This window comes from Calidris pugnax, unplaced genomic scaffold, assembly GCF_001431845.1.
Source record: "Calidris pugnax isolate Ruff unplaced genomic scaffold, ASM143184v1 scaffold17, whole genome shotgun sequence".
Classification (NCBI taxonomy): Eukaryota; Metazoa; Chordata; class Aves; order Charadriiformes; family Scolopacidae; genus Calidris; species Calidris pugnax.
In genome coordinates this window covers 9,552,754-9,572,906 of record NW_015090794.1, presented here as the reverse complement: position 1 = coordinate 9,572,906, position 20,153 = coordinate 9,552,754, and the positions used below count along the sequence as shown (strand labels likewise).

General features: G+C 46.3%; 1 protein-coding gene across 2 annotated transcripts in view; it reads right to left on the bottom strand.

Moving 5' to 3' along the window:
• The window catches only part of CARHSP1 (calcium regulated heat stable protein 1), a 35,859-nt gene extending 15,712 nt beyond the window's left edge, over positions 1-20,147 (bottom strand). The window contains exons 1-2 of one of the 2 annotated variants that reach the window (XM_014936586.1): positions 20,028-20,147; positions 1,320-1,512 (exon numbers count right to left, since the gene is read on the bottom strand). In XM_014936586.1, the coding sequence (XP_014792072.1) occupies positions 1,320-1,492 (173 nt within the window). In that variant the 5' untranslated portion in view covers positions 1,493-1,512; positions 20,028-20,147. Of the gene's footprint in view, positions 1-1,319; positions 1,513-12,542; positions 12,652-20,027 lie in introns of those variants that run through there. The other variant, XM_014936588.1, reaches the window with a different exon arrangement.
• Between the last annotated feature and the right edge of the window lie 6 nt (positions 20,148-20,153).

Below are 20,153 nucleotides of genomic sequence, written 5' to 3'. Positions count from 1 at the left end.
TAACAATCTACTTTCATTACAAAGTTTAGGGCATTTGAAGGCTTTTGGAACTGACAACATATAAATTTTTCTTCTGCTGCTGCTGCTGTTCTTTTTCGCCTCATTTTGAATAAAGTAATAATATGAAGCATCACTGAGATTGATGCTATTTAAATCCACATGGATAACTCTTGAAGAAGAAAGCTGGGTAACGCTGCAAGAAGCAAAGAGAAAAAAGCATGCCAACTAGATTAAACAGCACAAAATAGGCCAGCTGTGGGTCTGAGATCTTACTGCCACAGCGTTTCACTTGGCATCGCCAGACGTCCCTTACACAGAAGTAGTTGTAAGACCATAGCAGAAGTGCAATGGATTGACCACAGCTTCATGTCATACTCTCAGGCCCTGATTCAAAGGCCAGTGAGATGAGCAAAGAAGCCCACACTGCCTTCTGCAGCTCAGCACCTCACCAAGAGACCCACCACAGGCACTGAGAATTTTTTGTAATGGACAAACCTTGCTACACCATCCTCTTCTGCTGTGCTGGGGGAGACCCTTTGGGTGGGGGGCTCCCAGGAGTCTGCACAGCACCACAGGGCCACAGGAAAGCCAGCTCTGCTGTAGGACCACTACCTCAAATAACTACAAGTAGCAACAAACCTCACCTCATTTTATGGAAAACCTCATATAATCTTAGAGAATCAAAGAGATCAGGGTTCATACCTTGAAAACCAACATATTCTTTTACAGGTTTATTTGAGCAATCTTAAGATGGAGATATGAAAGCTGAATAGGAAAAGGAAACAAGCCCTCTGAAAAGTGACAGGGTCATGGACCATCCTTAAAATGTGACCTGGTTGATGGTAGCACAGATTGTCAGGAGTGAAAGAACTAAAATCTCCAGTGAGGTTGGGTCCAGTCATGGTGAGAAGAAAGGTCGTCCAAAGAAGAAGGTGGAGCTGACGAAGAAACACCACAAGAACTGGTGCCGACAGCCACAACCCAGTGTCTGAAGAAAACCAAAGCTTCAGACAAGAAACTCTGTCTTGAAAAATCTCAGTGAATTTTCCCCTACCTGTAAAGCTCTGGTCTTAAAGAGTGGAAATGACTTTGAACACCCTTTATGCAAACAGAGCATTGAAAAACTACAGGCAATTTGGAATGAAAGTCTAGTGGCACCAGAATTTATTTGAGACAAGATAACAGTAAAATACTAAAGCATCTTCCAGATATAACCGTCCCCCCTGATTCCTTTCACCTCGGCAGGGGGGCAATCAATCATTCTGCCCGAAGGCAATCGTTTGGTTGTGTTTATGAAAGGGGGGTTTCCCAGTACTCACGCTGAGAAGGTCCTGGTCCGTCGGGTGGGCAGCGGGCTGGGGATGAGGTACCCTCTCATGGGCGACGGGGAGCGATCTCTCGCCCTGCGGTTTTCAGGCAGATGGAGAGAGTTGGGCGAGGATGGAGAGGTGGGGGACTGCTGCGAAGCAGATGAAGTGGGCTCAGAAGACATTCCTGGTGCCTGAGAAAAACCTAGAGGGAGGAAGAGATCTGACTTAGCCCCAAATGGGAATTGTCACAAAAGTCACAAACTCTTCAGCTGATGATTTTGTAAGACTATGACTCACTTCCTGCAGACGTACAATGTGGACACAGTTGCACCAAAAGCTCCTGCTCTGTGTCAGTGTGTTCATTTTTTAAAAGTTTATTTATTTTTAAATCTCACAGCTTTTGTAAGCTGTACTAGGAAGTTCCACTGAAAAAAGGTTACTCCACAACTAACACGTATCTGCTTACTCCTTCCTCACTCACAGGCAATGGCTACTGAAGCAGAGCTCAGTCCCGACACCCCAAACAGATGGGGTTTGACCACTGACAGCACAGAGGAGCCTCCTGCATCTGCACACAAACACACATTACAAGAAAGAAACACTAGAAAAAGAAATGCTGAAGTAAAGGCTGGCACCTCCACTGCTGGAGGTTAGTTTCACCGGGCAATCACTGATGCTTCATTGCTGCTGCTCAGCTATTAGCACAGCTCTGTCAGAGCTCTGAACATCTTCAGCTTTACTGAAAGAAGAAAATCATGAGAGTGCTCCTTAATTCACCTCAGACAGAGTCAGTTTTCTCTCTGCCAAGGACAGGAACACAGAGGGAGCTGGGAGGCAGTGGCTCTCCATGAGGAGGTGACCCCTCCAGACTGCAGAGATCTGGCAGACCCAGGAATCCCCTTTGGTAGGTCTGAGTCTGCCACATTCTTCCAATAACTAGGAAGCTGATAGTCCATATTTACATTCAGACCTCCAGCAGCCTGTGTCAGATTTGCTCTTATTCATGTCCTCCAGCAGAGGAGGGAGAAGGTCCCTTTCTCAGCACACCAACAGCAATACACGTCTCATCACACAACAAGTAAAACTCACAGAGGCCATGGAAAGAGAAGGACAGACAAGAAACAGCAGTACTTCTACATACAGGAATTCATGGCTTACAGGTGCAGCAGTGGCAAAAAGACGAGAAATGAATCAGCACTGATCCGGTATTACTGTGCAAGTCCCCATCCATAGTAGATGGGGAATAAACTGTACAAAAATAACTAATAACCTACCACACTCTTATTTAAGAAAATCTAAAAATATCTGAATATCCGGATGAGTTAGCAAAAAGTGTGGCGGTATGGGTCAAGAAAATATCAGGAAGGCAGGAAAAGCTGCCTTTAAGGCCAATAGTTTCATTGAACTGAAATCTCTCATCTCCATTACGCTCCTTCCTTTTGACACCCACACTCCCCAGCCCATGAATTATGGAGTGGATCCTTCACATGACATTTGAGAGATGCAGTCTTCTTGTCAGTGACAAATTCCCATTATTTGTTCCCGAAACTAAGGACTAAAATTAAAAAGGCCTCTTAAGAATGAAGTCACCGGGGAACAAAGGCTTTTGTGTTTAATTGCTCAGGGTGCTGAGAAGGTAGAAGTGGATAGTCATGCTCCCTCGTGTACCAGCTTGAGCTTTCCATACCGTTCTCAAGAGCAAGAGCTCAGCTGGAAACAAAACCACATCTTTACAGGTAGCGTTTCAATTATGGATGGCATTTGCCACCCACGAGCTAATGCCCTGCCCAGTGTCATGGCATGGTTCAGCTGAGACCGAGATGACAACACCAAAGGGATGAGATATTCCAAACTTCCTCTTCTTCCAAAGAGAGCTGCTGTGCTGGCTGGTACTGAGGAAATCTCCTCAGGTTTCAAAAGACCTCTCCTTTGGGTGCCTTGCTTTCAAGGAACACATGTTTGACATAGCAGGATTATAACTCCAATATGTCACAGGAAAAATAAGAGCAAACAATTAAAACCTCATTCTGATAACTCAGCACACATGGTCTGGCCTTTGCACAAGTGCAAATACAGCTTTCAGAATTGCACGCATTCTCTCCTGATCTAAATATAAACCAGCTTGTCAGGTGACAAGCAAAATGCAGAGCTATTCATCCATCCCCAGCCATGCACTACAGCCAGCCACAAAGTACTGCCCGTCCCCTTCCTCTGACAAGGGTAGAGAGGCAAGAGAATCCTCCCTCCTTTCTTTAAAACATAGATGAACCACAAAAATATTTACAAAGAAGGCTAAATGGAGATAGAAGTGTGCTAACGTATGATATTGTTCTCATTTATGTTATTTTTGTGCCCTCAGCTCTGTAAACATAAAATAAAAACGTGATGTAGAACGTTCAGTGCCATTTCAGTGTACAAATACCCTTTTTGTTCTCTGCCCACGGCCAAAGTAGATGAATGGCCTCGACTCTCATAATTTCTTTTACACAAATCCTAAATCGTGATCGGAGCTCGTTGAGAGCTGATACACAAAAGCACACAGCTGGAGGCTGCCAGGAGCAGCTACGCTCGACTTCACACCCACAGCAGCGAGCGAGTACTGCTCCGAAGAGGAGGGGATGCAAACAAGCAGCAATAGGAAGCCTGTGGCTACACTACTGCTCAGCAACACTCTCTACGGGCATGGGTGTTGTGTCACTGCATGGGCAAGTGCACCAGCACATCCGCTTTCCTCTCGGGCTTCTCTGACAATTGTAAAAATCGGATGCAATGAGAAGGACTGGACTTTGAATTACCAAGTTTTACTGCATACACTGCACGCAGTGGGACGGCAGCAGCTCCTGCCTCTTGTCAATCTCTGCTCAGCTTGCTCAGCACAGCCAATCACTTCATCTGAACCTTTTTGAGGACAAAGGTGGAGTTTAGCGATTTCAGCTTGTTCTGGTGTGGCCACTGTCCTGATATTGTTCATACAGGGCTTAACTCATTTCCACTGGCAGCACTTTTGAAGGAGCAGAAACGCTGTCCCCACTTGGACACGCAGCTGGAGGCATATCAAGGCTGAGTGGCATTTGCACAGGGAGCCTACAGCAAACACCCAAACTGAACCCCCACGGCCCCAGCTCTCCCAGCCTGCCTCTCCGCACAAGTTTGGCCTTCCAAATGCAGTCACTGGCAGCCTTCAAAGGTGATTTTCAGATGTTTTCCTAGGTTCTGAACTGACCCTCTGCAAATCAAGAATCACCCTACCAACCCTCCCTCAGCAGCCACGAACACTTTCCCCTCTTTGTAACTAGCTGAACAAACCTACCTTCTTACACCTCTCACCAGCCCATCACCTCCCACCCTGTTTCCCCTAGTTTTCTCCTGTCCCTCCAGTCCAGGCACCATTCTCCACTTTCCCAGGACATCATAGGAACCCCAGGCAGTGCTAACAGAGCACCCAAGCTCCCCATGAGCATCCCTCTTGCCGTGCCTTATGAAGGCAGCCAGTACTTTATAGCAGCACCTTGTAAATACAAAATCCCAGCAGCATGAGATTCCAGCTGCGACACGGATGAGTGACAACACAGACAGTATCTCTTCTCTTCTGCCTGAGCCAGCAAAATGTTTGCCTTCAGGTATTTACAGAATGAATGTAACATGACGCAAAGTGGTGATATTTTCAGGCTCTTCAGGAAACTCCAACCATGTGCCACATTACCCTTAAATCTGCCCTTATTTCAACATGCACCATTTATCTTTCACCAATATGCTTTTTTAGTATTTTTTTAGACTGTAGGTATGCGCCAAGATATAAATAAATCACAGAAGCATCATGGAAACAATAGACTAATTTAACATTTCAAAGCAAAAATACATGTGGGGTTTTTTAACTATACCTTTTTCAACTGGCCAATTGGGCCCCAAAGTGTCATCTCTAACAGGTGACCTACAAAGCACAGAGTGCAATACAAGCTGAAATTCTCCATAAAATATTATCAGAGAAAAAAATATCTATTGAAGTAACTAACATTGGGGGTATGGAACAGCCACCATCATTTCTCTGTATTCCAATATATTATTTTTCTAGTCTTCTTTAAGTCTACCCAAACCTCTAAAAATACCCTAAACACAGAAGTTTTGAGAAAGATATGTATTCTGACCAGCACAACACTATCATGGAAATCTAGTCTCACTTTTAACTAAAGGAAATGCCTGGAAAAAAATGTCGAAATGGCTAGGACAGGGTGACAGACTCCAGGAAATCTCTGTGAATGGCTTCTTTTTCACACAACAGACACTGCAACACCTTCACTGGGCACAGACCTCATCCCCAGGAAACAGTGCTCTGCCAGCTTCAGTGCTCCTGCACAGAGAAATAGCTCTTTCTAGCCTCCTCAGCCTGGAAACGACACTGGCTGGAGGAGCTGCTTTCAGGAGGTACCAGGATGGTCTGCAAACAGGACGGCACTGGTTCTGCATGCCTGGAAAACCAGGCTTTTCCTCAAAGAGAGAGCAAGGTTTCTGTACCTGAAGAGCAGCCACTTTCAGTTGGGTTTTGGTGCGAGTTAGCTCTCTCATTTAAACCTCTAAGAGGAACATGGACATCTGAAAATTTGTTGGTTTCTGTGCTTTCCTTGGATTTAGAAACAGCGTCAAGAACTCTTTTTAAGTGACTCACTTTTAACTGTCACAGTTTTGAAATGTATACTACACAGCTGCATTTCTTTCCTTCTCTAAGGAAGCCTCACAGATAAACCCCTGAGCTTTGCCTGCTCTTCTGCTGACAGCTACAAGCTCTTCACAGCGAGAGAAAAACAGCACAATAGCACACGGTGAGAACCAGAGAGACTGATTCTGTTCCAGAGCACCCCTTCCCAACAGTACATCTCTTGCTCTCATCCACTGAAAGACTGAAGGCAATGGGACCTTCCGCTCTCCGCATTACCTTGCCCTGATGAAGGAGAGGAAGTGGGGTTGCTCGGCTCCCCAGGGTGCCCTCAGGTCTTCAGGTCTTCTAAAGCAGCTCCCTGGCACCTCCCTGAAGCACCTGAGCACCCACTCACCCTGAGCACAAGGCCATGGAACTGCTCCCACCTGCAGTTTCTTTCCAAAGCACTTTCTTGCACTTGGGTCCCGGTGCACACAAGGATCCCAGCGCCACAGAGCATCCCAGCATCCTCCTGCGTCACAGAGTGAAACACTTACGAAACACACACAATTACAAAACAGCTGGTTCAGAAAGCTTCCCCTTCCAGCTTACTTTGCATGACTAACTTTCCACAATTAATGCTGGTATTTCAATTGACACTGAAACTCAGAGGAGTTGCAACATGCCTGTGACGTGTCAACACAAAGCATTACGGTATAAACATTACGCTGCTGGAGCCGCAGGGGAGTGCCCACGTACTGTAGGGATTTGGCAGTTAAGGGACACCAGGACATTGCCCAACCATCCCCATGTCCACTAAAAGCCTAATTATAAGGTAGGCAAAATACAACAAGGAAAATTCCTATTGCTTGTCTGTGCATACAAATTAATTTGGATTAAAACAGCGTTGAGTTTAAGCAGCAACAGCTGTTTCCAAGCAGTCTCAGCGGCAAACACCTTTTCCCCAAACACTGTGGTGCCCTTCTGCTCCTCTGGTGAGCGGCCGCTGTGTCTGAAAGCAGTGCTGCCTGCACAGCACAAACCAGCCCTGCACAGCAGGGACCACAAAAAGGGACCAGAGGGGAACCAAGTCAGCAGCAGCCTATAAAGTAAATTGATAAAGAAGAGGACTTCTTACAGTCCTGTATTTTCCACGGTTCATGTAAGCCACCAGACGCACTTAGAAATGCATTTAGATTAAGGAACAGAGTGGATAGTTAGATTAGGCACATGTTTCAACTGGCTTACGGTTATACGGACCATTTTCCATCCTACATCTTGTGAAAAAGTATTTCAGTCAGAGCAGAGCACAACAGCACCCAGCAGTAAGGTGGGTCCTTGGGACAACACTGGGCAGCTGACACTGAGCTGGGAATGGCACAGAGCTGTCCTGAGGCCAGCACCAGTCCAAGACTCCGGCCTGCTTAAAAAAATCTAACTCCTTTTGTTTGAAGAGCAGATTAAAAGAGGTGAAAACTCTCCTCAGCTCACAGTGAGCCTGAAGAAGTAACAACAGGTCTCAGCATCCTCCTCTGGAAGCTCTTCCCAAGCAAGGATGAAGATGACAGCTGAAGACGATGGTGACAATCAGTGCATGCTAATCAGGTGCAAGTGTTGCCCAGTGACTTAAGTTCCTGGGCACATATAGCACAGGCATCTCCAGCACCACGCCACACTGTATGCTGGAGATGTGACCTTACCTTAAATGTAAGCCCACAATAAGTCTAAAGACTGTGCATACAGCTTCATTTCCTTGCTCATGCAAATCCTCAGGTCAGAGAGGGCTGTGCTTGAAGTAAGTCTGGGAGTCAGACATGCACATCAGTCCGTGCATTGTCTGCACCAGAGCAGGACTCAGCAGCCTCTCACCAACCAACATAGTGGGACCAGGTGGGAGCCACCATGGTGGGGACAAGTTGTTACCCCCATCCTCCTGCTGCTGGGGCGTGTAATGGACCAGACCTGAGCCAGCCCAAGGCACAGCCACAGGCAGATCGTGAATCATGGCTCCTGGACTAGCGAGATCATGATGCTGAGCCAGCATCAGCCTGGGGTGTGATGCCCAGCATCTTGCCTTGCTTTCAGTCTGCCAACTGCTTTCTGCATGAACTGTCAGTCTACAAACCCACTTGTTTCTTCAGCAGCAGTGACGCTGTGTTGCAGCACTGCCCAGCTGCTCGCAAAATCACTGCCAGCAACACCCGCACTGCCAGGAGCAGGAGCACACACGCCAGCTCCCACAGCCCCGCTCCAAGAGCCCTTTCTCTGGAGCCAAGAGACGTCCCTCTCCAGCACGTCCCCTCCAGCAGCAAGTGTTGGCTTCCCTAGATATAAGTCAGTCTTCACAGGTCCCAGACATGTGAAGGGCTGTAATAAAGGGACAGGGAAGTGTGAAGGGAGACCACATAAGGACTTTTGCAGTGAAATGGGGGAACACCAGGATGACTTTACTCAGTCTGACGCTGGTAGCCAGGTGTGGCTGCCTAGGTTGGATTTAAGTATAAGGTGAGTACACAGTGGTGCTTACCCTCAACATCTTTCCAGCATCCCGGAAGTACAGTTTAAATAAAAGCCAAACGAAAGGTTGCACAGTGGTATTTAATTACCTCCTACCAGTTTTTTCAGCCCTTCCTGAGCTCAAACAGTCTTTTAGCACCCACAGTGTCCTATGGCAAGGAGTTTCACAGCTTAACAGTTATGTGAAAAAAAAACCCACCTCGTTTAGTGGACAGTGAGGAGCAGCCCTTTTTACAGAGAAATTAAGACAGTGAGTCAAAAGACAGAGCACAGCAAATAAGGCAAAAAGAGGAAAGGGTGTAACATTCAAGGGACCAAGCGGGAAAGAAGCATTAGCACAGAGGAGCACACAGGGAAGGGTGCAGGCTTATTCCTAAATCAAACCTTAAATTTTCCACCAGAAGTGACACAAATGGGATACAGAGCAAGCTTCTTTCTGGTGTTTTTAAATTTCTAAGTACAAAAGAAAAATCTTACGCCTTTTTAAAACACATCTTAGTCTTTCTAAATTACTCCCCTGATTTGTCACTTGAATGGCTGCCATTACTTTTAGACAATAAACCCTACTAGTATCGAATATTTCTAAAGATTTAGCTTGTCAACAAGTTACTTGCTTTAGGCCAGAAACCAGATATTACCTGTTAAATGTTTTATGTTCTCCAGCAGAGACCCATTGTACTGATCACTCCAGTACCTCATCACGTCTCCTTTAGCCAAGGCTGGGAAATCTGTTCTTGGATAGCAGAGGCAACCTTTAATACATCTCACACTGTTCTTGCTATATGGCTGAACAGGGACCAAGCAGTCCCTTCCAGCTCTTGCTCTTGAACTCCACAACTCAGGTCTTCCTCCAGCACTTTTGCAAGTCTGACTTCCATGCTGGCACATCCCATGTAAAATTACTCTGGGATTTATTTCATTTTGGCAGAAAATATTTATACCAAAACATGAGAAATATCTCATGTATCTTGTGACTAAGCCTCTTAGGGCTCATCTACAAGGCAAATGGACTTATACAGTGCCATACTATTATAAAGAATAGTTATACATATGCAAATCCCTCGGCACTTCTGAAAAGTTTTTCCTTTTTCAGCCTCCTCTCACATCACAAAACTTCAACCACGATTATGGGTAAGTTTGTTCATGTGCAACTTTGAGCCTTTTAAGGCTACTGAAATCCCCTGAAATATTTATGTGGCTCAAGTGTTACTCAGAACAATCAGTTCACTGTTTCCTCCCTAATCAACATTTTCAATAGGAGAAAACAGTTCACATTACAAAGATCTATAACCATGGAAATTTATGAGGCATACAAGTATTGGCAAAGGAAAAAATAATCCTCTGAGGATGTTTCAACTGCTGCCGTTACAGCAAGAGGCAGATGGCAGGGTACAGAGTCAGAAACCACTCACAAATAACTTGATCCTGACAGCAGTACCGCAAGGCACCCGCAGACCCCAGACTCCTTTTTGCCAGGCCTGGCTCTATTTTCTGGCAGATCAAATGCATAGGCCATCTCCCAATCTCATCGCTGACACCTCCTACGCATATTTCTAAGCATCCTATTCTAATAACCTGAGTATATTTCAGTTAGGTCTCTCAGAAATCAATTAAACAAAAGGTTTGTGATTGAAATGTTATTAGGAATGTGCATCAGTATCAATTAATGACCAACAGACACACAATTTACTGAAATACTTTAGGAAACAGAAAAGCCTCCTCACAGGAGGGATTTCTGTTGAGCAACAAAGAGATGCTCTTGATTGCTATTAAACCTCCTCCTGTCCTACCCTGTCCCACAGTTTCCTACCTGCATCCTACTTCCCAGGCTCCAGGAGCGTAACTGCTCCCTACACAAGTGGCTGCATCCACAATTGGTTTTTCTACCACAGCAAAGTTTTCAAACTACATTCCACCTGCATGGAAGGTTAGCGACTGGCTTCACCACTCCAGCAAAGAGGGCTTGATGAAATAAATATTCAGCCTGTGCTAATTGAGGGAGCACTCAGAGGTGTAGAAATTACACATTCCATTAAAATCAAACAAAAGGGAACGTTTTACACACACTTAAGACAGGATATGGAACTACAGACCTAACTTTAACGGAGAAAGTTCGTATACATACTCTTATAGATCACTGGCCCATTTAACAATTGCATTTCTGTTTTTCTTCTTCCCGCCACCATATTTCTTAACCTAATTTACAGAGTATCTCACCACGCTGTACTCGAACTTTTGCTTGTGACCTTGAGACCCTCCTCAGAGTCCTCATTTCCTCAGCCCTAAAGCAGAGATAACAACCTGCTTCACAACAGCATGGTGAGGACCAGACATATCCGTGCCTTTGGATACAAAATGCTGACTGAGCCACAGAGGTTCATCAGGCTGACAATAGCCAGTCTTGAATCATCCTGCTGGACAGGAACAAGTTCTGGAAACAGACTTCCTGCAAACCAGCTTAACAGAAGGAGGTAACACTCCCTGTCTTTCCTCTGCCAGTGGGCCCCTGCCCTGTGCTTCCTCAGCCTGCATCCCAACTGTGACAAGGCTTCACTGCTGCTGAGCCCTTCCCAGCACCCACCCGTCCTGGTGCCAGCATCTCTGCCCCACAGCAGCAAGCGGAACCCAGCACTCCCACTGCCAAGGTGCCTGTCCCAACACCAAAAACCTCCCTACGAGAGGTTCCGTTCTGCTGGTGGTGAAAAAGATACCAAGGCTCTTCAGGCTTTGCATTCCTGAACACTGCTTACAAGCAAAAGTCATACTCACGCTCCACCAGGAGGCAAGTGCTTCGTCAACGCTACAGAACTAATGGTTAGTTCTTGACTCTCAAGATGAAATTGTCTTAATTTGTTTAACTAAAGCCTATAGGACAAGCACTACATAAATATACAAATTGCACAAATCTGTTTTTTCTTACATAACCAAACTACTTGCAAAACAGAGACTACGTAAGCAAACATACACAACCACACTGCCTGCAAAACAGAAAATGTTACCATTTTACCTTACGTCTCTTAGGCCTCTGCTCAGCTCAGTCTTGGCAGCACAACTGTCCCCACTGTGAGCTGCTGCTTTAGACACATCTGTGTGGTCTACTGCAGTGACAAACAGGTAGTCCCTATATGGTGTAATCAAACCTGTGATTGCGTGAATAGTCGTACAGCCAAAGCACACACCCACAGCTCACAGCCTCCAGAACTGCTTCAGGGGCAGCAGCCACTTCAATAAACACCCTGAGCCCTTTGGAAACTACACGTTGTACAAATCCTCCATCACATCCCCTGGGCCTATTTTCCTGTTTGGAAAATATCACTGATAATACACTTTCAAAAGATTTTTTTTTTCTAGAAGTCTAATGGCAAAAATGGCTTATAAGACCAATAGTCCAGCAAGTCTACTGGAGGCAACGCATCGTTCTTGGCCAACTAATGAGAAAATGGACTTACAGGGAGTCTGATTGCTTTCTCCGATTACCATGTGTGCACAAACTAGTCTTTCTTGCTCAGCACATCTACCCTCTGTGTTCAGAGCCAGTTAAATGGCAAAAGAAGTCATATTGTATTTTACTGCCTGCAAAACCGCAGTGCCAGCACAGGCACGTGTGCGAGGCTGGATTTTGTGCCTACTTACACATCAACAAAACTATTTACAAAGCTGTGATTTTGAGAAGCGTGGCTCCGGTGACGTGCTGGAAATGTACGGAACAGGACAGAGCTGTCCAGAATCACAGATGTCACTATTATTTATGTCTACGGTGTTAATGCTCAAAAGCCAACACAGATCAAAGCAAGGGAAAAGGCAACATTAGCTTTTCAGGGGAAGTAAAAATCAACTGTACAGTTTAAAAAAAAAAAATTAATCTTGAAAAATGTATGTTCTTCAGTTATAAAACTAAAAATCAATATAGAAGCACATATTTAACAAAAAATTGTACTAAGCATTGCATTACAGCCGTCACTACCCCCAAGAGCTGATCTACTTCATTTGCAAACACAGATGGAGTGGGACACACAAGCAGAGCAAACAGTGCACACAGCAGTGCGAGTGCCTTTATGAAAGATTATTTTGATTCCATGTACCTGTTTGGCCATGTGCTAATAGTTACATGACCTTAAGAAGTCAACATTTTCCAGATCTGCTCTCTGGGAGCTGATAGCAGCCTCCCACGTGCTTGTAGCCGCACACCAGCAGGGCAAGGGGGTAACCAGACCTACTCATCTGTCCCAGGGCTGCTGCACCAGGCCACTTGGAAGGAGCCAGGAAAACAGGCAAACCTAGAAAAAACATATGTACTGAGGGCAGTGTGCAGGCGAGCAGGGGGATGCTGACAGCCAGCTGGCACTCCTGACAGGGATGGATGAGACCCAAAAGTAAGCTGGGCTTCTGCCTACCACACACACGTAGAGCACAGGGCGAACAGCCCAGCTGGGAACAAGCCCCACCATGGGACACGACAAGGATGGAGATGCATCTTCAACGCCCCCTCTCACAAGGGCTCCCTGGAAAAGTGTTTTCATATATCCAAGATACGCAGCCCAACACCCTACCCCGTGAGCGGGGACCCACAGCCTCTCCTGCCAAAAGCAGCCAGGAGTCACACCTGCAGCAGAAGGAAAGGGCTCTGGGGTGCTCTTTCCTACAGCAGCTGCACGCACACAGCACTGCGGCGCAGTCTGTCCCACGTGGGTTTAACACAAGGCACAAAGGGCCTGCACAGGAGTGACATGAAGGTGGAACAGACCCACAACCAAGAGAGATTTGAGACCAGCAAGCAAATGAAGGTAGAGAAATGTGTAACAGTGCCTTTGTTATTTTTATCTAGACCAATGTTTTGCATGAAACCTGTTGTTAAGTATCTAAGAAACCTTAGGTAAGCTTGCACGTCTGCCTGCCTCAGGAGCAAGCCCTAAGTCCAGAACAAGTCATGTCATGGCACTGGGAAACCAGGTGCATGCACGTCTGGTGGGGTCACCCTGGTCTTGGCGGTCAGGAGATCCCAGGCTGCACAGCTCCACCTCTGTGGGGTACCAGAGAGAGAGTTCATCCTCAGGATCTGTGCCAGGGAAGAGCTAGCACTGCAGTCCAGCCACACTAAAATCTCTAAGAACAAATTCGACCAGAATCCCAGACCCCAGTTATACCAGCCTAAGGAGTGTCCAGCAAAAACACTTTTCTCCCATGGGACTGTGATAAATGCCAAGACAGCTCTGTACTACCTTTGTTTCTTATTTTATTCCTCTGGAAGGATTTTCAGGAGACATCTGTCTACATGAAAAGCCTGAGGGATGGAAGGGTGGGAAAGGTCACTGTGTGAAAAACTGACAGTGCAGGCAGCAGTACGATGGCATCGTGACCCTGGGATGCTGCTGGCAGTGCCTGTGCAGCAGCTCTGCCAGATTCAGCCTGGCCTGGGTCCAGCAGTGAGTTTCTTTCCTGAAGTCCCTGCTACTGTGGGTAAAAGACACTGCAGTGCATCTCATGTGCCCAGGGAGAGAGACCTTTCTTGCCTAAACCTGGTACTAGGGAAAAGTAAAAATAAAATTTTAAAAAATTATACATCAGAAGACAATAGAGCCATACAGATAAACACAAAGATACATTTTCTCCTCTAGAACCTGTGTTCTAAACATCAGTGAGAATAACTTTTAGGACTCTGCCACAGTTCCTGGGACAGGGAAAAGCAGCCTTTCTGCACGGAAACAAAGCGCGTGTTTATTCAGAAACTGAGACTTGTGTAAGATCACTTTTCAGACATGCTTTTGGTAACACCATAAAGCAGGAAGTGAATACAAATATTCATTCTATTTACTCTCTCCCCTATCAGTAAAATGAAAAATCCACCACATGAAATACTTTTAAGACTCCTTCTACCAGTCTTCATCACAAAGAGGCTCTATGAAAAGACCATGACTACGTTTCATAATCCCCACTGCTAGATTTTCTCCAAATGCTGGAGGAGACAGAGTCACAATCTACACAGCTGAGTAAATTCTGCTTTTCCTGGCTGCTGTCAGCAGAGGTCCTGGTCTGAATATGCCACTGCACAGACAGGCACTGCCTTGCTGAGCTGAGAGAAAAAATCCAAATCATGTATATACACCTCAGTGACAGGTGTAAATTTTGTAAACAGAAATGTTTTTTATGTTACTTTTTGGCAGTTTCATTTAGCCTTTTAAGGAACTGTCAAGAAGTTGCAATCATGACTCCAGTTTACTTTAATCAAGCAACTGACCTAACCGAAAACAAGAAGTTGCCTTTGACCAGCCTTCTGAAAACATATCACAAAGAGAAAGCCACCAAACAATAATAACTGAGAAGGCAGAAGCTCATAAAACAATATAGTTCATATTGCTAGAGTGCCTTTATGAACCTGACTGACTGTGCAAGGTAAAAAAAGCAAACATGTACTAACACAAAAAGAAAATTCCTCCCCAACTGGGCAGGCAAGATTAAACGTTAATTTGCTGGACACAGCCTACTCTTTGTCTGACAGTCTCTTAAATAGCAAGTAGCAAAGAATCTGACAGCTTGGGAAAAGCAGCACTCCTGGAAAAGTTTTAAGATGCAGAGTTATGGCTGAAGGAAAGCAGCGTGACTCCCCATGGCCGAGCTGCCACGACAGAATACACCATCCCTCCCACCCTGCCCAAAACCAGCACTGGGAAGGCAAGGTGAAGATCAGATGCTGGGCTGGCTACAAACCTCCTTACCCCTTATTCCAGCAGTCAACTGCATAAACAGCCTTTTGGAAGCAGAGGTTCATACTCCAATTCTCAGAATTTTTTTTTAATTTTTTTTTTTTACCGTTAGTCATCAAAAAGCTGCAATTGCAGCAGGCAGCTGTGTCTCCACACCAACCAGCAGTCTGTCCTCCGCCCCAGGACACACAGACACTGCTGATGTGACATGCAGCACACTGCATGAGGCTGAGCAAGACAGAGACCCACTGCTAGAGGCTCCAACACAGCAGCGTGGGAGCCATCCTCACGATGGCCACGCTCCACTGGTGTTTTGTGCCTGCAATACCATCAACACTCCATCCAGCTTGGCTTCCCACCCGTCCTCACCACGTTAGCTCACAGGCTCCCACTCAAAGTAGCACCAACACATACTTTGCTTTCCTTCTTGGAATCAGCCTTAGCTCTTGATGCTCTGCCACTTCCGAAGTCATACGCTGCTCATGCGCCACGGCAAAGGATCAGCGTGGTTTAATATTCAAGAGAAACTATCAGGTCAAAGTTCTCTGTTTTCCTTCGTCCCGCCAAAGCAGTCTGTGATCAGATCAGGCACAGAGCCATTGGGGTAAGGAACACGGCCCCGCAACGCAGCGCACACAGGCTCACTTGCTTTTTCCAGAAAACTGTAATAGAGCCCTTCCCTGCAGCGCTGGTCTTGGTGGAAAACCCCCCAAGGATTTAACTGCAGGTTATTTTGTTTTCTCGGTGCCTTTATCCCTCCACTATCTTCCTTTCACAGGCAGGCTGCAGCTCAACCCCAAGTTCTACCTTCCCAGACCCCGTTGCTAGGTGAAATGTGTGGTCACAGGTCACCACATAGAATTATTGCCCAAACAGCCTGGCAAGAACCCAAAGGCTAAATTCACATTTGCTGTCCTTGATACACCCTAGTATTTAAACATCTGTCGAGACCTTCACCCTATCTCCAGCTCCTCCCTGGAGAAACACAGAATTCAAGGCGAGTGCTAGATTAGCCTACAGAGCCTAACACTCACACCAGGGATAATAGGTCAAAAATTTGATGTTAGTTTCCTTTAGATTACTATTCAGTTTCCAAATTGCATTAATAATGCAGCAACCTCTTAATGCGAGTGTCATTAGCCCCAAGGTACTATTATTTAAAAAGGATTTCTCAGGTTAGTTCATTATTTATCTACATTTTAAATCGACCCAATGAAAAAAGCAGCTGTGCAGCAGCCTCAAGCCAATGGCGCATAAAGAACCAGCAAAGCTCTGAAATCAGTCAGTAAGATTGTGGCGTCGGAGGAACCACACAAATGAAACCTGATTTAAGCGGAGGGGGAGGGGGTTTTCCAGGCTGTGGAAGGCCTGTCCATTAGTGCAGGGTCAGGCTCCCAGGGCAGAACCCACACCCCATTCACCCCCAAGCCCTACAGCAAAGCCTGAGAAGATGCGACTTGACTCGCGTGGAATTTTACAGCTTCCCTGGGGGAAAGCAAATAACAGAAGCACCACTTTAATGTGCTCCACATGCCCCAAAAACGATGGAAACGAAATCGAAGTGAGTGCCTTTCTGCACCACGCAGAGACAAAGAAAGCACCAGCTCGGCTCCTCTCCCAGATGTACCCTACAGCTGCCACCCAGGCGGGGATGGTGCTCTGAGGTGCCACCTCACGACGGAGCGGTTCCCACCTGCATCTTCTGTTCCTTACTGCCTTTTATTCCTAGTAACTAGCTGAGGGGAAGAAAGCAAAGTCTTCCTCCAAAGTGATCTCGCTTGTGCCTGTTTACAAAACCCAAGAGCAGCTGTTTATTCTCAGAAAGGGGTGACTGTGCAAGAAGCAAATCTGCGACAGGGAGATCTCAACGCCACGCACGCTGTGCTGGCTGTGTCAGCGGCACACACACACTCACTGCCTCCTTCAGTGCTCTCCCTGATAACACGGGTTATATCACACACGCTACGTCCACACGCATGTCACGGAAAAGGAGAACAAGCACAAAGAAAAACCCAGAACCTGCTACCTAGCTAGCTGAGGTCGGCTCAAAGGAACAAAATGACAGAAGTGAAAGAGCAGAGAGAGGAGCAAGGCTACGGCTCCTTCACCCGGGCTCTGAGTTACCCCCCCCGGCCCCCAGAGACCATCCGGACAAACAGCGGTGAACGGAAATGAGCAGAGCAGCGCGGGAGGTAGAGGAAATGAAGATTACTGATCTGTCCAGGGGGCTGCCTTGGACACGAGGAAAAGACAATATTAGACTGAGACAGAAGGAAGCAAAACAACTGTGTTTACCCTGCCCTGAGAGAAAAGAGAAAGCAGTTAGTCAGATGAATGCTTTCTATTTTTCATTTTATCTGAACTGCGCTGGGGAGTGACACATCATGCAAACTCAAATCACCACTCTGCATCACTTGTTTCTCTGCACAGTGTTTCAGCTGCTCCTTTTTGTTTGGTTCTCCACATCAACCTGTTGCAAAAAGCAAGACTTGAGTTTTGTTTTTTTAAAACGTGCAGAAAAAAAACCCGAAGTGTGCCACATCATTTCTTTTTTCCTCCTCAAAGATCACCATCCCTCTGGTGTGCAGAGAGCTGTTCCCAGCCTCAGTGTCCACCAGCTCTGAAGAAGACAGCTCCCGGCTGCAGGGAAGGGACGTGATCCCCACTGGCACCAACTCACTCCCCTCCCCTGCTCCAAGGAGGAAGTTGATGGGTTTTGCACTTCTTAAACTCAGTTCCTCTCCTTAGCCTCTGTCAGAAATCTTCCAGCTGAGGGACAGATTACCCATCATCCAGCGTCACCAACATCCAGAATATTTATCAACATAGACTTGAACAGCTACAATCTCATTAAATTTTGCTAATGATGACCCTCAACAGTTTTCCTCCAAGTTTCAAGCAATTACTATCAATCGCCGCCGAGTCTACCCCGTGGGCAGTCATCCAAAAATGGTTCCTTATAGAAACTGGAGACAAAAATAGATGAAAAGGTGACATCAGTAACAGCTTTTACCCTGAAGCCACAGCCAGCAGGCCCAAACTGCTGCTGCACTCCAGCTCACTCATGGTGAAATGGAAGCAGGGGAAGGATGTCTTTACTTCTGCCACTGCCAGGCTCAGCATCAAGAACAACCTCGGCCATTGGCTGCTGGTCTTACCACTTAGAAATAGCCACCACCACCACATCTCATCCAAAGATCCACATTTCATGTACTGTAATACCAGCACAGTCTGGCAGTTTGCTGTTTACTAGCAGTGGATATTTTCATACTCACGGTGTGTTTAATTCTTGAAGTATATAGAAAAACTGGATTCACTAAAAGTACACTGCTACCCAAAAAGCAAGAGTCTTAAGAGAAGACAGAAGTCAGCGTTACCTGGTGTTATCTGGCAAATATTTCTGCACTTAGAAGTGAAGGTGGGGATGATGCTGGTCATCAGCAGATGCTGCTGCTGCAAACCCCAGTGACAGAAACTCAGGGCAGCACACAGGGTAGTTGTGGCCAGAAGCAGGTGCACAGGACATGGGGGACAGCAAGGCAGCAAAATCATGCAGTTGGTCACATCACACATGGCTGTCATGACACACAGAGGGCTGTGGGATGAGCTGCAGCCTCAGCTCTGCCCCTGCAAAGGGCCGCTCACAAGAAATGTGTTTTCTCTCCTTTTACACCCCTGTGTAGCATGTGAAAACATACCCATTGCCAGAAAACAGTCACATCTTTCCTACATTTTCTTTGGCGCATACAATTATTTTTTTATGTAAACACACAAAGTCTTCATACCCACATATTTAAAAAAAATACTCTAAATACATATTAGTTAAGCCTCTTTAGATTTAACAAGATACTAAGCTGCATTTATGAAAGTACAAGCCCTCTACAGCTATGATCACGGGACTTGCTATCTTCCGTTATTAATAATCAACAGAAGGAAAGAAAAAACTTTTGCCAAACATAATACAATAATCAGAAGATGAAGGTTAAGAACAGCAGTCAAAAAAATCCTTCTCAACCTCACAAAAGATAATGATCAGAAGGGTCACGTCAAAGCAGCCTTAAAATTTTCTCAGACTCTCCAAGAAATCAAATCTGGCACCACAGCAGGTTTTGCAAACATTTCTCAGAAGTAGCTTTGCATTTCCAGCAAAAACAGTGTCAGAAAAGAACTTCAAATCCCCTCCCTAAAAGCCAAATTCAAAGGCACAGATCCAAAAATTAAGCTCAGAAGCTTCTCTACAAGGGCAAGAAGTGACACGCATACACATCCGACACGCAAAGAGAACATGAAGTAAGAGTTGTTTTCCCCAGTTTTAATGAACAGAGGCACTGACTGTAAGAGTGAACCATTCATGCCACAGCAACAGACTTTCTAGTAAGACTGTTGTCAGAAGTTTCAAAGTGTCCCTCTCGGCAACCAATGCTGTTAGACCTTTTTCTCCCTATTGGGAGAAGGTTCTTTATTTAGCATGCTTTGTCTTTCTTAATGTGATTTATAAAATAAGCAGTTCTGAGTGTAACAGCGACACATCCCCAGTTCCTAAGTGGGACGGGGGACGGGGGGAGGAAGAAAAAACAAACAAACAAACAAAAAACCCAAAACAACAAACGAAAAAGAAAGCCTTAATATCTTAAGTGAAATAAATCCACTGTGGAGGAGGCGAGAGCTGCGGACGATGCACCTCCCCGCAGGCACACCCGATCCGGCTTCCCCCCCCTCCGAGGTGTTCCAGCCCCAAGCGTTACCCGGGCCGGGGGAAAGGACCTTCCCGACACCTCGTCACGTTCCCGGTTCCGCTCGTTTCTCGGTCAAATCCCCCACCCGGATCCCCTCCGGCCCGCCATCCCCCCCCAGAGCCCCTCTCACCTCGGGCCGGGCGGGACGGAACGGGCTGTGCGGTGCGGTGGCCGCGACGGGCCGGGCTGGCGGGCGGCGCTGGCGTTGCCGCGGCGAGACCGGCGATATAAGGCGGGTGGGACGGGCCGCCGGGCC